Source organism: Phyllobates terribilis, unplaced genomic scaffold (genome assembly GCF_046119375.1).
Source record: "Phyllobates terribilis strain yellow unplaced genomic scaffold, ASM4611937v1 Scaffold_13__5_contigs__length_258822181, whole genome shotgun sequence".
Taxonomy (NCBI): Eukaryota; Metazoa; Chordata; class Amphibia; order Anura; family Dendrobatidae; genus Phyllobates; species Phyllobates terribilis.
Window position 1 is genome coordinate 141473829 of NW_027362773.1, and position 20144 is coordinate 141493972.

Genomic DNA, 20144 nt, shown 5'->3' on the forward strand with positions numbered 1-20144 from the left:
TGTCTGTCAATACAATGTGATGTGTCTGTGATTATGCTGAAGCTGGAGGAGGTTGTACAGATTATTATGGCTATAATTATCATTTTACAGTTAAAAGTGAATACAGCTTTATATCAGAGTTATGGGCTGCAGATATATATCAATTAAAATCTTAATGATTTATTATGGTTTTCCAATCTGTCCATAAAAACGTTGGCTTTCCGTAAGTTTTCCAGAAAATCTAAAAAAAGAAAAGTTAGTAACTCTGCTTGCCATACATATGTAGAAAAAAGGTATGAGTATTGCTAGGACAGGAGGGAATTATATAACCCATCGTTAACATGGCTCCTTTCGTGAGTTACTAAATAAAGGTCTTTCTTTTGACATAATACAGTTCACTGGTTTCCTACTAAAATTGCAGACCTGGACAAATGTCACCACTTGGAAACTAAGTTCGATCCAGATCTAGACTTGGAACATCCGGTAAGTTAGATATCTGTTTTTGTTAACTTGTCAATCTTCAGAGAAATCATTAATGATTTTTAACTCAAAGTACATGAAAAAGGTGATAGCTAATGACCAGGTGCCCATATTAATACCGTCCCAGTAACCACCCTAGTACATCATGTATTTTTTCACTTTTTACCTTTCTAAATCTATAATAGATTTTAGCGGATTTATCACCAGACCTAAGAATACAGACTGCATAATTTCCTAAGCAAATCTCTTGGACATTATGAGGCTGGTTTTGAAAATCTATTCCAGAATGGCTAAACAATCCTGATATTAAAATGAGCATTTTTTGAGCAATGAAGGAACTCATGAGACAGGAGCATTCATCCTCTGACCACCTAGCTTGAATGACAGCTGCAGCTTGTGCTGAGCAGCGTGAGATCTCAGCAGCAGGAGGGACACTGAGGAGCTGTCAATAAGTCTAGGTGGGTGGAGATTGAGTATAAACTCTTAAGTAGGATAGGGCTGGATTTACATATGTTTCAGCTCCATGTTCAACACTCCATCAGGGACCCCATCTGAATGCGCAAAAAACTTCTTGACAGATTCTTTTCATACAAGAAAACAAAGAAATTACTGCAGAAGCCAGCATAATGTGTCTGGCTAAAAAGACACTGTCAGGAATGAGGGCTAGTGGAGTAAAAAAATTGCTGACGTTTGCCACATTGTACTTAATGGCTCTGTTAGGGGTTCCATCTGAATACTGTATTTTGGTGATTCAAAATGAACCCCTGATGTAGTCATGAACCTGGAGCTCCAATGTAAAATGAACCCAGTTGTCTAAAGCTGTTCTCAGATGAATTTTTAAAGTAAGTACACCAGCCTCATCAATTCCAAGATATCTATTTATGATGTTTGCAGTTTGTATTGTGAAATCTGGTGACGCTAAGAAATATAGATGCCTTTATTCTATGACAATCTGCAGCATTTTTTGTATGATCGGTCTTGTAGAAATTAGTCATGTAAAAATCCTGCAGAGAACACAGAGGTTATTCTCCTGCAGATCAGTTCCTCCTTTGGATGGCAGATGTTTGAGGCCACACCACCTTATACAAGGGGATGGGGCTTAGCTATCTTTTGTCCTGCTTCACACAAGGTTGAGGGAGAGGCTCCTGCTGCAGCCAGTTGTCTTACAGCCACATGCAAGACAATGAGAGAGACCTTACAAAATGTATATATTACTTAGATTTTCTTAGATAGTACAAGAGCAAAGAAAAAAATGGGATTGAGGGAGGATGGGCTGGGATATTTTACACCTTTTTGTGCTTTTTCTGGCTGCAGCTTACCCAGTCCTTAGCTGGACTTCACATTCCAAAGGCAAAAATTTGGAATACTGTGCATTGAGCGGTCATTGAAGTATGTGATTGACCATGTAATATGACCCTGAATCGAGTCTTCCAGCATTGTAGCAACTTTTTACAATGACTCTAAGCTTTGGCTAGAGGAAAGCATTAACCGCTCTGACTTCCAAATGAGCTGATATATTCTTATGTCGTCATGGGACAAGCCAATCATTTATAAGAATTTAATTCTACCTGTTTTAACAGTTTATTAATTTTTCTTTAAAGCATTCGGAGAATTTACTCAGTCAGTAGAGAGGCTGGGTCCACTAGTACTATTAATTATTGGTTCCTTGTCTCCCTTATTCAGGGTTTCTCTGACCAGGAGTATCGTAAAAGGAGGAAGATGATTGCTGACATTGCCTTCTCCTACAGGCAGTAAGATGATTATACTGAACGGATACTGAATGGACAAATCTGATTTAGAATCATATAGAAGACACATATGGCAGTATACAGTTAGGTCCAGAAATATTCGGACAGTGACCGAATCTTGGTGGTTTGGGCTTTGCACGCCACTATTTGGATGTAAAATGAAACAACTGAGATTATAATGGAAGATACAACTTTCAGGTTTAATTAAAGGGGTTGAACAAAAATATCCCATGAGACGTTTAGGAATTGCAATAGTTTTTCTACAAAGCCTCCTCATTTCAGGGGCTCAAAAGTAATTGGACAAATTAACTTTATCATAAATAAAATGTTCATATTTAATAGTTTATAGAGAATCCTTTGCAGACAATGACTGTCTAAAGTCCGGAAGCGATGGACGTCACCAAATGTTGGGTTTCCTCCTTTAGATAAAAAAACAAGAGCTCAATAGGGTCTTATCCTAATGTGACGCCCTGCTGCGCATGGAGCCACAGATCCTGGACGGGTGCATTTCAGGTTTTCTCCACAAGAGGCCCTCACAGCATACACACACCTCCACCTTCCACCTCAGACCACCAGAGGGAGCCCGGATAGGGATATAAATAGGGATGGTGGAGCTAGGCAGCTCAGTGATTCAGCAGTTTCTGCTCAGACACAGAAGGAGAGAGTCTGTGAGTGAGTTCTCCTCAGGAAGTGAGTGGAGACAGAACAGTCTGGAGTCCACAGCCAGTTCCTGCAGAGTGAGACACAGAGAAACAGGTCAGTCTGCAGTGGAGCTCAGTCAGACTCAAGCAGCTCGAGTTAAGTGAGCTAGGAGCGTTGCTGACGCTCAGAGAGTAGCAGAAGAGGCAGCCACGTAACTGCCAGTGTGTATAGCCTAGTGAGGGCCCGAGTAGGCCGAAGGCTAGAGGAGTGAGTAGCATTGGGGGCAGAGGAGCTTTACCACTCACCCCAGAAACCATATACCGGACACTGGGTCCGACTCTGCAGGGATTCTTTACACCCTGCGGAAGACGGCCAGAACCCCTGGTGAATTACTTGTCCCAGGAATACCAAACGCTGACTGTTATACCAGGGTCAGGAGTTACCGAGGCCCCATATACCAGGGAGTGTGTACTCCAACAGAAGGCCCTACCACAGGATCAGCTGGTGCAGAACAGAGACTAAGTTAGGCCTAGCTCCAGGCAGGGCAGAGACTAACACTAAGCGACGAAGAAACAGGAGGCCCTACACCTGCTCACTGGGGAGAGTCCTGCAGTTCACCCCTCACCCTACAGTGCTCCGGACGGTACCTGCATTTCCACCAGTAAAAGGTACAGAAGCAAACCGTGTGTGTGTGTCCCCTGTCCTTCCTTGGGCCCAGCTGGGTCACCGCCATATCGTGCACCTCGTCAAACATCGCTGCCCTGAGCCCTAGCTCCACCTGTGGGGAGCTACACCATCAACGCTGCCGTAACACCGGCCTCAGTGGACTGCCGCAGCGCTGGTGATCCTCACCAGACACCACAGCTGGCGTCACGAACTTTGACATTTTATTTTCCCCTTTTTTTAAGAGAGACCCGGGAGCCGACCACCGCGACATCCCCCCAAGCCCCAAGACCAGGCATTAAGGCTCGGGCGCCGAGTAGTCCCCATCCCCTGGGCGCCACATCTCTCTAACTGGCGTCACGAACAGGATTGCGTGCCCGTTGCCACAGGATACTGTGCGCCTTAAGAAACTGTAAAACTCACAGTGGTGAAGCTTTTCCCGCCATTTTCTGGAGTTTCCCGCCACTGGCCGCCATCTTTCCGGTCGCCGCGCTGGAAGAAGAGGGGTGTAACCGCTGGAAGCGCTCGAAGTCGAGGACACGCCCTACGCACTGAAGCAGCGTCAGGTCCTGCCAGGAAACCCCAGTGAACGCTCTGACGTGGAACGTAAGCGACGCAAGGTCCTACCAGAAGAACTCCGTCTGCGGAGCTGCGGCCTACAGAAGGAAGGTAGGCCACGGTTCACTAGGGGGGGGCGCCAAGATGTTGCAGCAACAACTCAACGTCGCGGCCCAGGCTGACAGCACCCGCAGCCGCCGCCGCACAAGACGGAGCAGCCGCTCCATCACCAGGGCCTGTAGCCCCTATCATACCATTGACTTTACCATACATGCCTGGAGCAAAGTGGCTCCCCCAGTACAGCGGCAAGCCAGACACCCTGTCTGGATTCAAGTGCAAAATATGCAGGATACTGGACATGTATTCCATGATGGGCAAACAAAGAGCTGCAGTAGTTGTGGGACAATTGACTGGTGCTGCGGTGAGAGAAGTAGAGACTTGGTCAGCCACAGACCAGGAATCAGTGTCCGCAATTTTCAAAAAGTTACAGACTGCCTTTGAGGACCGCACTGAGGCAGACCTCCGGATGAGGTTCTACCAATGCTCTCAGAAACTGGAGGACAGCGTTCGGGATTATGCCTGCCGTTTACAAGGGGCCCTGCGAGCTCTAAAACAGGTTAGTACAATTAGCATAACTAATGAGAGTAAAATGCTAAAAGAACAATTTGTCCGGGGGCTGAGGTCCCAAGCGGAGAGTAGGACTGTGCGTTGGTGGTCCTTAGACCATCCAGATGCTACCTTTGACACCCTTAAGGATATGGCTATAAAGGGACTGCAACCCCTGGAGACAGCAGATACTGCAATCCAACGTCACCAGGGTGGGGCCACTCCAACGCCAGCAGCACCCACCTTTTCCCCGCTGGCTGCTGAAGCCAAAGTGCAGGCAGCGCCCCCTACTGAGCTGGATTGTCTGCGCTCAGAAGTGCGCCTGCTGACCAAAAACCTGGCCACTGTAATGAGTGCCCTGCAACTACGGACGGAGCCAGAGACAGAGGGAAAGATCCTGCTAGCCGACTGCCCTGAGGATGTCCCCTGGATGAACCGGAGGAGAAGGAGGACGTCGCCATCCCGGAGGAGGACAACGCCGCCCCCAGGAAGGACCAACAACCAGCGCCATCCTCACCAAGAGTTCGTCTGCCACCGCTGCCAGAAGGCAGGTCACACAGTGCACCAGTGTCCTTTAAGCAAGAAAACCCTGGGTCCGAGGGCCAACACCCAGGAATAGACTCAGCAGGCCCCTCAGACTGTCACCGCAGGTTCGTGGGAGGAAGACCTTTCCTATCCATCATACTGGACGGCATTGCGATACCTGCCCTGCTGGACACCGGATCCCAGATAACAATCATACCTGATATCCTCTATAGCAAATACTGGTCCATGGACAGTCTCCAACCCCCAAACCCAGACTTTTCAGTATATGCCTCTAACGGCCTCCCTCTTGACCTACTTGGGGTTAAGAATGTAGCAGTAAAAGTGGGGAGAGTGGAGTTAAAGGACCAGGGACTCATTGTAGTGAAGACTGTCAATGAGGAAATTGGACTGAATGTGGTACTAGGCACTAACATTGTTGGTAACTGTTTGGAGGAGGTTGTGTTTTTACTCCAACAGCTCGCTGACGTTGCCAGACCAGGGCAGAAGAGAGCGATCCAGAAGGAGATCCGAGCCCTGATGTACCAGCAGCAAGTGAAGCTGACCGGTGGTGAGATTGGTAGCATGCGGGTAACAGACCTGATACCCATTGTGATTCCCCCAATGAGCGAAATGCTTATCTGGTGTAGAGCAGCAATAGGTCTCAAAGGACAGAGCTACCAGGCGGTAGTAGAACCCCTTAGCTCAGAGCACAGACCTACACTCTTAACTGCCAGGGGGATAGTAGATGTACGCAATGGGAGGGTGCCCGTCCGTCTTCTCAACTATGGGGAAGACGAGGTCAGATTACCACGTTATGCCACTGTTGCCAAACTGTACACTGTAAATAATAACTCTATTCACACGGCGGAGTCCTTAACCTCCCCAGACCAAGTGGAGGATAATGACCCTACAACGCAGGTGGAGGATTGGTGTCAACAGCTCCACGTTGGGACAGACACCACTCCTGCCCACCAGAAACAGGGAGTACACCGGGTGGTTCAGGAATACGCGCAGGTATTCAGCAAACACCCACTTGACTTTGGGAGGATTAAGGGGGTACAACATCACATCCCCACAGGCAACCATCCCCCCATCAAGGAACGGTACAGGCCTATACCTCCAGCACACTACCAGAAAGGCAAGGAGATGTTGCATGAAATGAAGAAGGCAGGGGTAGTAAGGGATAGTTGTAGTCCCTGGGCAGCTCCCTAGTTCTAGTCAGGAAAAAGGATGGAAGCATGAGAATGTGTGTAGATTACAGACAAGTAAATCGCATTACACATAAAGATGCATACCCTTTACCCCGTATAGAGGAATCCCTGGCTGCCTTAAAGTCTGCAAATTACTTTTCCACCCTTGACCTCACTAGTGGGTACTGGCAAGTAGCTGTGGCTGAGGAGGATCAGGAGAAGACAGCCTTCACCACCCCGATGGGACTCTGCGAGTTCAACAGTATGCCGTTTGGACTCTGCAATGCCCCCGGAACGTTCCAGAGATTGATGGAGTGCTGCCTGGGACACCGCAACTTCGAGACTGTGTTACTATACCTGGATGACGTGATTGTGTACTCCAAAACGTATAAGGACCACTTGAAGCACCTGGCGGAGGTATTTGAGTCACTGTCCCGCTTTGGGATGAAGTTGAAGCCCTCAAAGTGCCACCTGCTCAAGAAAAAGGTACAGTACCTGGGGCACATTGTTAGTCCAGAGGGAGTAGCACCAGACCCGGAGAAGGTCACTGCCATCCAGAAATGGCCGGAGCCAAAGAACCTCAAGGAGGTGCGTCAGTTCCTGGGACTAGTAGGATACTACCGGAGGTTTGTAAAAGATTACACAAAGAAAGCAGCGCCTCTGCAAGACCTCCTGGTAGGACAGTCCCCCAAGGGCATAGATCCCCCATTCCACTGGGGTAAAGAACAGGCTGAATCATTTCAAGAAATGAAGGAGATCCTGACAGGTGATGAGATCCTAGCCTACCCTGACTACAGCCAACCGTTCCTGCTGTATACTGATGCCAGCAATGAAGGATTGGGAGCTGTCCTAAGTCAGAAGCAGAATGGCCAGGAGTAAGTCATCGCGTATGCAAGCAGGAAGCTCCGCCCGACTGAGAGGAACCCAAAGAACTATAGCAGCTTTAAGTTAGAGTTCCTGGCCTTGGTCTGGGCCATCACAGAAAGGTTCAAGCACTACCTAGCCTCCAGCAAGTTCACTGCCTATGACTCGCCCCCTGGGCCGTGGGGCACTTGGATCCGGGAAATTAGGGAAACGGTGGGAGTAGTAGTGGCAACCCGGTTCCTTGGCTCAGGGTGGTCAGGCCAATGGTAGTCTGCTACGTTCTGCTGATAATGTCCGACTACGCCACCCGTGGATTGCGGTTATTAGGAACCGCCGCTGCAAGGCAGTCCGCTGGGGCCGATGATGAATGCAGCTGGGATGGTGTGACTCCCCACGGGAAGAGTGCGGCCCCAGGGCAGTGTAGTAGATAGTGGGAGTGATGGTGGTGAGAGTCCCCGGGCTGATAGTGCTGGAGGAGCGAAAGAGCACACAGACAACGTACTGCAGTCCAATGTATTTTACTCACAGTTCAGGTACTCCGGGTCACTTCTGTACACGTAGTGACCGCCCGAGCCGTGCTGCGTCCACCAGGTGTGGGGCTCGGTCAACTCCCAGGCAGTTCAGGAGCATGGCACAGGACCCCCTTTAATCCTTTCTCTGGCCTGCCTCACCAGTGACCCACTTTTGTCCGGCTGCCGCGGACTTGTGCGGTTAAACGTGGGCCCCGTCCTCCGCTGTCCTATATGGTGCCTTCCTAGCAGGTTTGATGAGGTGTCGCACCAATAGATGATCACGACGACCGGTCTTTGGCTGCGGGTTGTTTCTCCTCCACCAACTTGGGATCCGGTACCCTTAATCTGCCTGACCCTGCACCCTGGATTCTCGTGGGTTCTTAGGGTCCCTTCCACCTTCTTGTTCCTGAGCCCTTCTGTTTCTCTGTCTCTCCTTCTCTTTCTCTGTTCCTTTCTGTTCCGTTCTCTTGGAGCTGAGATGAGCCAAAATCCCAGCTCCCCTTCTCCTCCTCCTCGGCCTCTCACTAGGCCCTCCTGGAGTAGAGCTCCTACAGAGCCTCTACTCCGTCTTCTCCTCTGGCTGAACGAACCTAGATCTAAGATGGTGCCCACCTTTTATACCTCCCTCTGACCATGAGCACAGGTGACCAGCAACCAATGGGCTCCTTCCTATGCTCAGGAACCAACCCCTATCTGCCCCTACAGCACTGGGTGTTCCACCCCCCCTCCCCACTCCAGGCAGGGACATAGTCGGTCGTGCCTGCACTTATGTCTAGTGGGAGCACCGTTGAGCTGTCCCTCGGAAATGGGGTGTGTGTGCTGTATGCAGCTAACTGAGCCCTGGTCCATACTCCATCCTTACCTGGGAGTGGAATATCACACCTCTGGCAGAGGTGCAATACCCCTGTAGCGGCCGAGCCCTCGGGGCGCTACATTTCCCCCTGGTAAAGCACAGCACGTCCTCGGGCTGGAAAAGAGCAAAAACAGGTATTTACAGGACATGCAAAACTTTTTCAATAACTTTCCACATTAGAAAACAGGCAATACGGTTCAATTCCCTTTATGGGAAACCCTTCTCTTTTCTTGTCACTTTTATAAAACACTTTGCTAATGCCTCTGGAACTCTTTTGTCGTATAAAACATCTTGTAAAACATTTGCATTATTACCTAACAGCATATAAAACTTTCTCATGTAAAACATTTTTAAGTAAAGCACATTCTTGGATTCTTGGATCTCGACCAGGTAAAGGTGCAACAGTCCAGTAAATCTTGGGGTAGACGTTGCGGTTTTTGTATAAAACCAGTAGGGGGCGCTTTAGGAAGCGCAACTATATACAAGGGATTGACCGCTCTCAGTCCTCGGCCAGTTTTGGGAAGGGAATGGCTGCTCACAGTCCTCAGCCTGGTAGGGGATGAGGGGCACACAGGTAACAGTTCAATATTTGTCCCAACGGGGACCACACTTTCAAGACGGAAACAGTCCCAAAAACAGTTCTGATACCCTGACGGGTAACTATGTACACAGGTACGTGGCTACTTACTAGTAGTGGTGTCCTCCATATGCTCCTTCTTCCTCTTCATATGGTTCTTCAGACCCGTCCGGGTCCTCTTGGCTCTCCTCATAGCCGCGGTGTTGTAGCTCCTACTCGGTGAGCCGATGGACATGTAGGGCGTATGGTCCTTTTGCACCTACGTGGCGGGTAAAGGCGACCACATCACCAGGGTATAGGTCACGGCCATGATGTCCCTCAGATAGATGGCTCTCCACGTCCCTGCGGGTCACAAAGACGTCGCCTGCGGTTTCTGGGCCCCTGATGAAGCCCCAGCCGTTCTCCATGTGGAATTTGACTATGGTCCCGGTGATTCGGGGACCACGGGCTGCTCGGGGGTCTTGGCGGGCCTTGCGCTTTTGTTCAGCACTCTGGGCCTGGAGCCGTTCCTCTCTGACGCGCCTCTCTCGTCGCTGCCGCTCAAAGGTCGCCAGTTGCTGATGACAGGCCTCCAGACGACGGACCGCGTCTGCCCGGGTCTCTTGAGAGAACCCCATCAAGTTCTCGCTGGTGGAGTCCCACGCAAATTGGACTTCCTCCAGTGGGGGTAGGGTGACCTCGACGGGTTCAGGAGCCGGTATCAGAGGCTCGCGCGGGGGCTGGGCCTTCCATGGCTGATTGCCGGTCACTTCAGCCGGCCATTCCAGCGGCAGTCCATCCGGACCGGTATGATGGGCAAACAGGTCCACGCCCAACGATGGTATAGTGGGGGGACCTGATCTGGGAGCAGCGCCCGGGGGCACTCGGCCTTGCGACCAGGCCGGGGGTCTTGTGGCTGCGCTAGGTGGCAGTCCCATCCGGAACAGGGGCTCAGGCTTAGCGATGGCGCCCGAGTCATCCAGGCCTTGCGACCGGGCCGATGATGCTTCCTGCTTTACGGCGCCCGGGGTCAAGGGGCGTGGCGCTGGGCGGGGCGTGGCCGCGGCGCTCGCCGCTTGAGGCCTAGCTGGGAGCAGTGGCGGCGCGGCAACAGGTGCGGTGAGTGGGGCTTCTTGTGCTGCGACGGGAGGCTGGGGCAGGCTTGTGGTGGCTGGGCTTGGGGTGGTGACGTCCCCTTCACTTGCCTCAGTCCTCGTGGCTCCCTCCGCGGCGTCGCCTCCGGTCCTCTCTCCTCCTGCGCCGTCCTCAGAGGCAGGCAAACTCCGGGGTGCGGTTGAGGCCTGTCGCTGGTGGGTCTCGGCCTGCCGGGCCAGTTCCTCTCTCCACTCGGTGAGTGCACCTCGCTGCGCCTGGACCATCCTCCGCTCCAGGTCCTCCAGTGCAGCTTGCGCACGCTCTGGGTCTCTGGGGAGCTGCGCCAGGACTTCTGCTAGGCTGCAGAGCGGTTCGGCCTGCAGCAGGCTTCGGGCCAGGAGGCTGGTGCTGCTGAGGGCGTCCATTCCCGGGTGCGGTCTGTCTGGACTGATCCAGACCACCCCCTGCCCCGCAGTTTTCTTCTCTTTCCGCCCCCATGGGGGGTGGTCCTGGGGCATTCTGCTGACAATCACTCTCAGGGGCAGCCCCCCCACATTGACGGACATTTCCACAGCCGTGCTCATGGTCGTTGGGGGCGGGCTTCCTCTTTGGCGCCATTCTGGGACCCGGCCCACGATGGGAGGCAGCCTCCTGTTGTCTTTTGGTGCGCACATTATGGCGCTCGTTCTTCTGGGGCGGGCACCAACTTTAGTACCGTGAAACAGTCTCTTTTCAGGCGCGCAGTACCCGTGGTTAGCGGGCACGAAATCCTGCCGACTACGCCAAAGCTGACTCGCCCCCTGGGCCGTGGGGCACTCGGATCCGGGAAATTAGGGAAACGGTGGGAGTAGTAGTGGCAACCCGGTTCCGTGGCTCAGGGTGGTCAGGCCAATGGTAGTCTGCTACGTTCTGCTGATAATGTCCGACTCCGCCACCCGTGGATTGCGGTTATTAGGAACCGCCGCTGCAAGGCAGTCCGCTGGGGCCGATGATGAATGCAGCTGGGATGGTGTGACTCCCCACGGGAAGAGTGCGGCCCCAGGGCAGTGTAGTAGATAGTGGGAGTGATGGTGGTGAGAGTCCCCGGGCTGATAGTGCTGGAGGAGCGAAAGAGCACACAGACAACGTACTGCAGTCCAATGTCTTTTACTCACAGTTCAGGTACTCCGGGTCACTTCTGTACACGTAGTGACCGCCCGAGCCGTGCTGCGTCCACCAGGTGTGGGGCTCGGTCAACTCCCAGGCAGTTCAGGAGCATGGCACAGGACCCCCTTTAATCCTTTCTCTGGCCTGCCTCACCAGTGACCCACTTTTGTCCAGCTGCTGCGGACTTGTGCGGTTAAACGTGGGCCCCGTCCTCCGGTGTCCTATATGGTGCCTTCCTAGCAGGTTTGATGAGGTGTCGCACCAATAGATGATCACGACGACCGGTCTTTGGCTGAAGGTTGTTTCTCCTCCACCAACTTGGGATCCGGTACCCTTAATCTGCCTGACCCTGCACCCTGGATTCTCGTGGGTTCTTAGGGTCCCTTCCACCTTCTTGTTCCTGAGCCCTTCTGTTTCTCTGTCTCTCCTTCTCTTTCTCTGTTCCTTTCTGTTCCGTTCTCTTGGAGCTGAGATGAGCCAAAATCCCAGCTCCCCTTCTCCTCCTCCTCGGCCTCTCACTAGGCCTTCCTGGAGTAGAGCTCCTACAGAGCCTCTACTCCCTGTCTTCTCCTCTGGCTGAACGAACCTAGATCTAAGATGGTGCCCACCTTTTATACCTCCCTCTGACCATGAGCCCAGGTGACCAGCAACCAATGGGCTCCTTCCTATGCTCAGGAACCAACCCCTATCTGCCCCTACAGCACTGGGTGTTGCACCCCCCCTCCCCACTCCAGGCAGGGACATAGTCGGTCGTGCCTGCACTTATGTCTAGTGGGAGCACCGTTGAGCTGTCCCTCGGAAATGGGGTGTGTGTGCTGTATGCAGCTAACTGAGCCCTGGTCCATACTCCATCCTTACCTGGGAGTGGAATATCACACCTCTGGCAGAGGTGCAATACCCCTGTAGCGGTCGAGCCCTCGGGGCGCTACACCTACACTGACAATAACCCCTTAACTCATCTTGAAACAGCCAAGCTGGGAGCCATGGAGCAGCGATGGATGGCTCGGCTGTCAAACTACCAGTTCACAATTAAGTACCGGGCAGGCCGCAAGAACGCCAACGCCGATGCCCTGTCCAGGATGCCTCACCAGTCAGACACAGAAGAAGAAGTGGATGACCTGGAGGGGATTGAGTTACCCTCCTTTCATCGGAATGGGATGATCCACGAGTAACGAGCCTCCAGGAGGCAGCGTGGTAAGACATTAAACCCTTTGCCTCACCACAGCTGGAAGGAGACCCAGGACAGTGACCCGGTTGTCAGCCGTATCAAGGAGCTGATACCCCAAGAAGGTTCCTCCCTGGAGAAGGATAAGTCTCTCCAAGCAAAGCAGCTGTGGAATGAGAGAAGCCGGCTGTTTATCTACCATGAGAAGCTGTGCCGGAGGTGCGTCAATCCGAAAACCCATGAGATGGTGTGGCAGATAGAGGTCCCTAAGACGGACATCCAGATGGTGCTGGAGGCCTACCACGATCAGGCGGGGCACTTTGGCTGGAAAAAGCTAGAGACCCTGTTGAAGTGTCGATTCTACTGGGTAGGAATGCGCAGCTCCATTGAGAAGTGATTCAGAGACTGTGGACCCTATAGCCTCAGAAGAAAAGACTACAGCAGCCTGAAGGCACCCCTGCAACCCATCAAGACGACTCGACCCCTGGAGATCGTGGCCCTGGACCATGTCAAGTTGTCACCCAGCCGGTCAGGATATACCTATGCCCTGACCATGGTGGATCACTATTTCCTGGTGGTCGCCCCTGTCAAAGACCTGACAGCAGAGACAGCAGCGAAGACGTTCCAAGCATACTTCTGCAGACCCCATGGATACCCTGAGCAGGTACTGACTGACCAAGGCCCGGCCTTTGAGGCTGAATTGTTCAAGGAGTTCTGCCATCTGTACGGGTGTAAAAAGATCAGGACTACACCGTACCACCCCCAAACTAACATCATTATCTACCTGCTGAAGACCATCCCACTTTAGGAGAGAAACCAGTGGCCAGACCTACTACCTGACCTGTACAATCATATACCAGTAAGTTCCACCAACTGCACTCCGGCATACCTAATGCGGGCAAGACCTGGGAAGTTGCCCATGGACCTGGAGCTTGGTGTTGTAGAACCTGAAGCTGATGTGACCACTGAGGACTGGGACACCACCAGACAGGAGCAGTACAGAAGAGTACAAGCCTGTGTCGAAGACAGTCTCACTCGGGTGAGGGATAAACAAGAAGCACAATACAACAGAAGTGCACCAGCAGAACCCTTCACACCAGGAGAAGTGGTATTGAAAAGGAAGCGGAGGAACCACAAGCTTGATGACCAGTGGGAGAGAGAACCCTACACTGTGTTGAATTCAAGGTTTGACAACAGGAAGATGTGTCTGATCAGCAAAGATGGAGGAAGAACAACTGCAACAGTATCTAGGGACCACCTGAAGTTGTGTCCAGACCTGCTAAAACCCCAAGAAGAAGTGCCTCTCATTTTCCCGGAGGAACCTGATGAAGCAGTAATACATACTGATTTAGGAGACTTCCTGGCAGATTGGCCTCAAATCGGAGGAGCAGTCATAATTCCAGCACTCCAATTCTTCCAACAGCCAGAAGACCCTCCACAGCAAGTTGAACCTGTAAGTGCTGCAGAAGAGCCTAGTACGGCAGAAGAGCCTAGTGCCGCAGAAGAGCCTGCTCAGGAAGAATCCCCGGAAGAAGGATCCTCGGCAGAAGCAGAGCAAGAAGGCCCAGCCATGGTGAACTTGCCAGCCCAGTAGCGAGGTTAAGGCAGTTTTTCAATACCATCGCTAGTAGAACTAACAGGGTAGCTGAGAGAAACACTGACACTACACAGACCACCGCACTACGCAGATCTACACGTAGCACGAAAGGTCAACTCCCTGTCAGGTACACTAAGTAAAATAGTTAAACCTCGACAGATGTAGATAGTTACCCCTGAGGTATTGTATTGTATTGTATAATACTGTATATTATTGCATTGTCCTGTGTATGTATTGCTATGTATTTATTGCCTTTACATGCCTTTAACTAATATTTACTTGCTTCCCATTACCCGCTTGGGTATCTAAGAACTCTGTGGCTGAGGACTTTGTGCAGCCCAAAGACTTTATTTGTACATGTTTGCACTCCCTGAGTGCCCCTTTGAGCAACCTCTCCAGAAGAGACTTGGACTTTCTGGTTGCTCATTGCCTACTGTTTATTGAACTATATATGTATATTTATCCATGTTCTGGTTATGCAATGTTCAAGTGTCCTAACCTCACTTAAAGGGAAGCTTGTTATTGTTGTTGTTACAAAGTGTGCTTCAGCCCGGGAGTGCTGAGTTCAACTAGGGGGGAATGTGACGCCCTGCTGCGCATGGAGCCACAGATCCTGGACGGGTGCATTTCAGGTTTTCTCCACAAGAGGCCCTCACAGCATACACACACCTCCACCTTCCACCTCAGACCACCAGTGGGAGCCCGGATAGGGATATAAATAGGGATGGTGGAGCTAGGCAGCTCAGTGATTCAGCAGTTTCTGCTCAGACACAGAAGGAGAGAGTCTGTGAGTGAGTTCTCCTCAGGAAGTAAGTGGAGACAGAACAGTCTGGAGTCCGCAGCCAGTTCCTGCAGAGTGAGACACAGAGAAACAGGTCAGTCTGCAGTGGAGCTCAGTCAGACTCAAGCAGCTCGAGTTAAGTGAGCTAGGAGCGCTGCTGACGCTCAGAGAGTAGCAGAAGAGGCAGCCACCTAACTGCCAGTGTGTATAGCCTAGTGAGGGCCCGAGTAGGCCGAAGGCTAGAGGAGTGAGTAGCATTGGGGACAGAGGAGCTTTACCACTCACCCCAGAAACCATATACCGGATACTGGGTCCGACTCTGCAGGGATTCTTTACACCCAGCGGGAGACGACCAGAACCCCTGGTGAACTACACGTCCCAGGAATACCAAACGCTGACTGTTATACCAGGGTCAGGAGTTACCGAGGCCCCATATACCAGGGAGTGTGTACTCCAACAGAAGGCCCTACCACAGGATCAGCTGGTGCAGAACAGAGACTAAGTTAGGCCTAGCTCCAGGCAGGTCAGAGACTAACAATAAGCAGCGAAGAAACAGGAGGCCCTACACCTGCTCACTGGGGAGAGTCCTGCAGTGCACCCCTCACCCTACAGTGCTCCGGATGGTACCTGCATTTCCACCAGTAAAAGGTACAGAAGCAAACCGTGTGTGTGTGTCCCCTGTCCTTCCTTGGGCCCGGCTGGGTCACTGCCATATCGTGTACCTCGTCAAATATCGCTGCCCTGAGGTCTAGCTCCACCTGTGGGGAGCTACACCATCAACGCTGCCGTACCACCGGCCTCAGTGGACTGCCGCAGCGCTTGTGATCCTCACCAGACACCACAGGTGGCGTCACGAACTTTGACATTTTATTTTCCCCTTTTTTTTAAGAGAGACCCCAGGGTATGGGCCCGGGAGCCGACCACCGCGACATCCCTCCAAGACCAGGCATTAAGGCTCGGGCGCCGAGTAGTCCCCATCCCCCGGGCGCCACACTAATATAACCAAAACAAGTATGATTGAGATACGCTTACCTTACAAGGTTGTGTGTGACACAACCACTGAAAAACCAGATGCTTCAGCTTCCATAGAAATATCAGAAATGAGGTTGCCAGGGAAATACGCTTACTGGAAGAATGATATCCACACTTAGACATAGTCTGATGGTTTATTGTCAATGCATTTCAGAGTTACACCGACTGCTTCCTCAGGACAACCATACGTAAGTCTGAAACGCATTGACAATAAATAATCATACTATATCCAAGTGTGGATGTCATTTTTCCAGCAAGAGCAGATTACTTCCATTTTCCTGGCAATCTAATTTCTGGGTTTCCTCCTAAGTGAGGCTTTGCCGCCTTTTCCTGCAGCTGACTTCAGTTGTTGCTTGTTTGTGGGTCTTTTTGTCTTAAGTTTTGTCTTAAGAATGTGAAATGCTGCTCCATGGGGTTGAGATCTGGTGATGACTCGGCCATTGCAGAATATTCCATTTCTTTGCCTTAAACGCAGTTTTTTTGCAGTATGTTTAAGGCCATTGTCCATCTGTACTATGAAGCACGGTCCTATCAACCTGTCTGCATTTGGTTGAATCTGAGCACAAAGTATCGTCCTGTACACACAGGATTCATCCGGCTGCTTCTGTTTTCAGTCACATCATCAATAAACACTAGTGACCCACTGCCATGCATGTCCGTGCCATCACACTGACTCACAATGTGTTACTACAGAGGATGTGCTGTGCTTTGGATCATGAGCCAATATAACCCTACTCCATACTTTCCTCTTCCCATTATTCTGGTACAGGTTGATCCTAGTTTCATCTGTCCACAGAATGCTTTTCCAGAACTGGGCTGGCTTCTTTAGATGCTTTTTTGGCAAAGTCTAATCTGATCTTTCTATTTTTAAGGCTGATTAATGGTTTGTACCTTGTGGTGAGCCCTCTGTATTTGCTCTCATGCAGTCTTCTCTTTATGGTAGGCTTAGATACTGAAACACCTACTCCCTGGAGAATGTTCTTCACTTGAGTGGCTGTTGTGAAGGGGTTTTTCTTCACCATGAAAGGATTCTGCGATCATCCACCACTGCTGTCTTCAATGGACGTCCAGACCTTTTTCAGTTCCCATGCTCATCAATGCGCTCATTTCTTTTCAGAATGCACCAAACTGTTGAGTTGACCATTCCTAACATTTCTGCTATTTCTCTGATGGATTTCTTCCTGATTTTCAGCCTAATGATGGTCTGTTTCACTTCCATTGAGAACTCCATTGACTGAATGTTGTTTGTTCACAGCAACAGCTTCCAAGTGCAAATGCTATACCTGGAATCATCTTCAGACCTTTTACCTGACTAATTTATGATGGATTAAGGAGGGAATAGCCCATGCAGCCTATTAAAGAGCTTTTGAGATAATTGTCCAATTACTGTTTGTCCCTTGAAAAAGAGGCAGCCACATATTAAAAAGCTGTAATTCCTAAACCCTTAGGCTATGTTCCCACGATGAAGAAATGCTCAGGATTTTTTCCTGAGCGTTTCTGCATCTCCCTGGCAGAAAAAAACGCATGCGGATTGTACATGCGGATTGTACATGCGGATTGTACATGCGGATTGTACATGCGTTTTTCCTGCCAGGGACATGCGGATGTGAAGCGTTCTTCACTTGCATTTCCGCATGCGGGTTGACAAGCGCTTTCCAAGCGATTTTAGCATCACTTGGAAAGTGCTTGTCAACTTGGTCACAATATATAAATCCATGCAACCGGCATGGATTTATATAGTGTGACCGAGAGAATGTAAATGTAAAAAAATAAATCTATACTTACCCTCTGGTGGCCCGCGCTGTCTTGCTTCGCTCCGTCCTGCCTGCCGGCAGCGGTAGAGTAAAGGACCTGCCGACGTCAGCGTCTCGTGACCCGTCACATGACTCTGACGTCAGCGCAGGTTATTCATTCCATCGCGAAGTGCCGGGAAGCAAGGAGGAGCGCACCGCGTGCCGCTGGAAGGTAAGTATACATTTATTTTTTATTTTATTCTTTTTTTACAGCTTTTTCAATGGTACCTGGGTGTGGATGAGACTCTCCTCTCCTCCACACCCGGGTACCGCGTCAATTACGCAAGTACAGATGCAGTCTTGCGGAATTGGCGCGTTCCAATGCAAGTCAATGGCGGCGAAAACGCAGCACTTCCGCAAAATAATTGTTAGTGCTGCTTTTTTTTCCGCAATGATAATCCGCAGCGGAAATTTCCGCAGCATGTGAATAGCACATGCGGATTATCATTGGGGGACATGGCAGGCCTTCTACCATGCGTTTTTTAAGCGTTTCTGCAGCGTTTTTGCCGCTGCGGAAATGCTTAAAAAATGCATCGTGGGCACACAGCCTTACTCCAATTCGGATGTGATTAGCCTAAAAAAAAATCCTTAAAACAAAGAATCTGCACTTTAAGCCCATGTTGATTATATAACTGTATCTTGAATATGTTTTGGTAAACGGCTGAAATGTGTCACTGCCCAAATATGTCTGGACCTAACTGTATATAGTATATTATTAGTAGTACATATGTATTATTGTATGTATATAAGTATTTTTATTAAGTGGTATAGCTACATAGATTTAAGCACTTATTTAATCTAGATGAATCTCTTTAGTAGGGCTATGTGCCTTACCAAAAATCTGAGGCTGATTTAGAGTTTGCACTGCTGCGGATCAGCACGTGGATTAGCCCTATTGTTATACACTCAGACTAATCCTTGCCTTTCTCTGCAAAATCTGTAGGAAATTAGTATCATGCTTCTTATTCACAGTCTTTTATTATCTGAAGTGGCACTAAAAATCCAAGATAAAAAGTTGAAATGCATGTAAACAGAGGTGCAGAAATCTCATTGACATGAATGGGATATGGATTTCACATGGTGTCCCCCAACGACTCTGATGTTACCTGTGTGTATATTAAGTGCTTACATTTACCTATACTTTTCTGTAGGTAGTTAATTCTTGTTATATTATATCATTACAGCGGTGATCCAATACAACGGGTGGAGTATCTGCCGGAGGAGATTGCAACCTGGTAAGCTGCAAATACATTTTTAAAGATGATAATCATTGCCGTGGAATAACAAATTAGTCAATATTTTTTACTAATATTTTCAGGAAGGAGGTCTACTCTACTCTGAAGAGTCTGTACCCAACACATGCGTGTAAGGAGCACCTAGAGGCTTTTCATCTGCTGGAGACCCATAGTGGATACAGTGAGGATAATATACCACAGCTACAGGATGTATCCTGCTTTCTAAAAGGTGATATAGATGGGAAACATGTATTGTAATAGGTCCTGAACTGACTATCCATCGCTGCACACCTAATACAGTAAAACAGATAGAAAGATCGATATGTGATAGATAGATAGATAGATAGATAGATCAATAGATAGATAGATAGAAAGATGATGTGATAGCAGTGGCGTAACTAGAGTCAAATGGGACCCGGTGCAAAATTTGGACCTGGGCCCCCACTACCATGTTGGTCAGATGTATGGGCCTTTGTAGGGTTCTAGATCCTATAAAGACATACGTGACCACCCTCCAATAATCTCACCCATGGTGGCACCTTCCTGTAAAAATGTCCCCCATCCTGGCCCCTTTCCATAATAATGTCCCTTGTCTTCGCACCTTTCTGTAATAATGTCCCCCGTCCTGGCCCCTTTCTGTAATAATGTCCCCCGGCTGGCCCCTTTCTGTAATAATGTTCCCCGTCCTGGCCCCTTTCTGTAATAATGTCCCCTGTCCTGGCCCCTTTCTGTAATAATGTCCCTTGCACTGGCACCTTTTTGTAATAATGTCCCCCATCCTGGCACCTTCCTGTAATAATGTCCCCCATCCTGGCTCCTTTCTGTAATAATGTCCCCTGTCCTGGCCCCTTTCTGTAATAATGTCCCCCGTCCTGGCCCCTTTCTATAATAATGTCCCCCGTTCTGGCCCCTTTTTGTAATAATGTCTCCCGTCCTGGCCCCTTTCTGTAATAATGTCTCTCGTCCTTACCACTTTCTGTAATAATGTCTCTCGTCCTTACCACTTTCTGTAATAATGTCTCCCGTCCTGGCCCCTTTCTGTAATAATGTCCCCCGTCCTGGCCCCTTTCTGTAATAATGTCCCCCGTCCTGGTCCCTTTCTGTAATAATGTCCCCCATCCTGT

At 50.1% G+C, this 20144-nt stretch overlaps 1 protein-coding gene across 1 annotated transcript in view; it reads left to right on the forward strand.

Annotated features, from left to right (window-relative positions):
• The window catches only part of TH (tyrosine hydroxylase), a 52405-nt gene that overhangs the window by 14465 nt on the left and 17796 nt on the right, over nucleotides 1–20144 (forward strand). The window contains exons 4-7 of the mRNA XM_073658742.1: nucleotides 374–462; nucleotides 2143–2210; nucleotides 18970–19020; nucleotides 19104–19249. Coding sequence (XP_073514843.1) covers nucleotides 374–462; nucleotides 2143–2210; nucleotides 18970–19020; nucleotides 19104–19249 — 354 coding nt within the window. The remainder of the gene's footprint in view (nucleotides 1–373; nucleotides 463–2142; nucleotides 2211–18969; nucleotides 19021–19103; nucleotides 19250–20144) is intronic.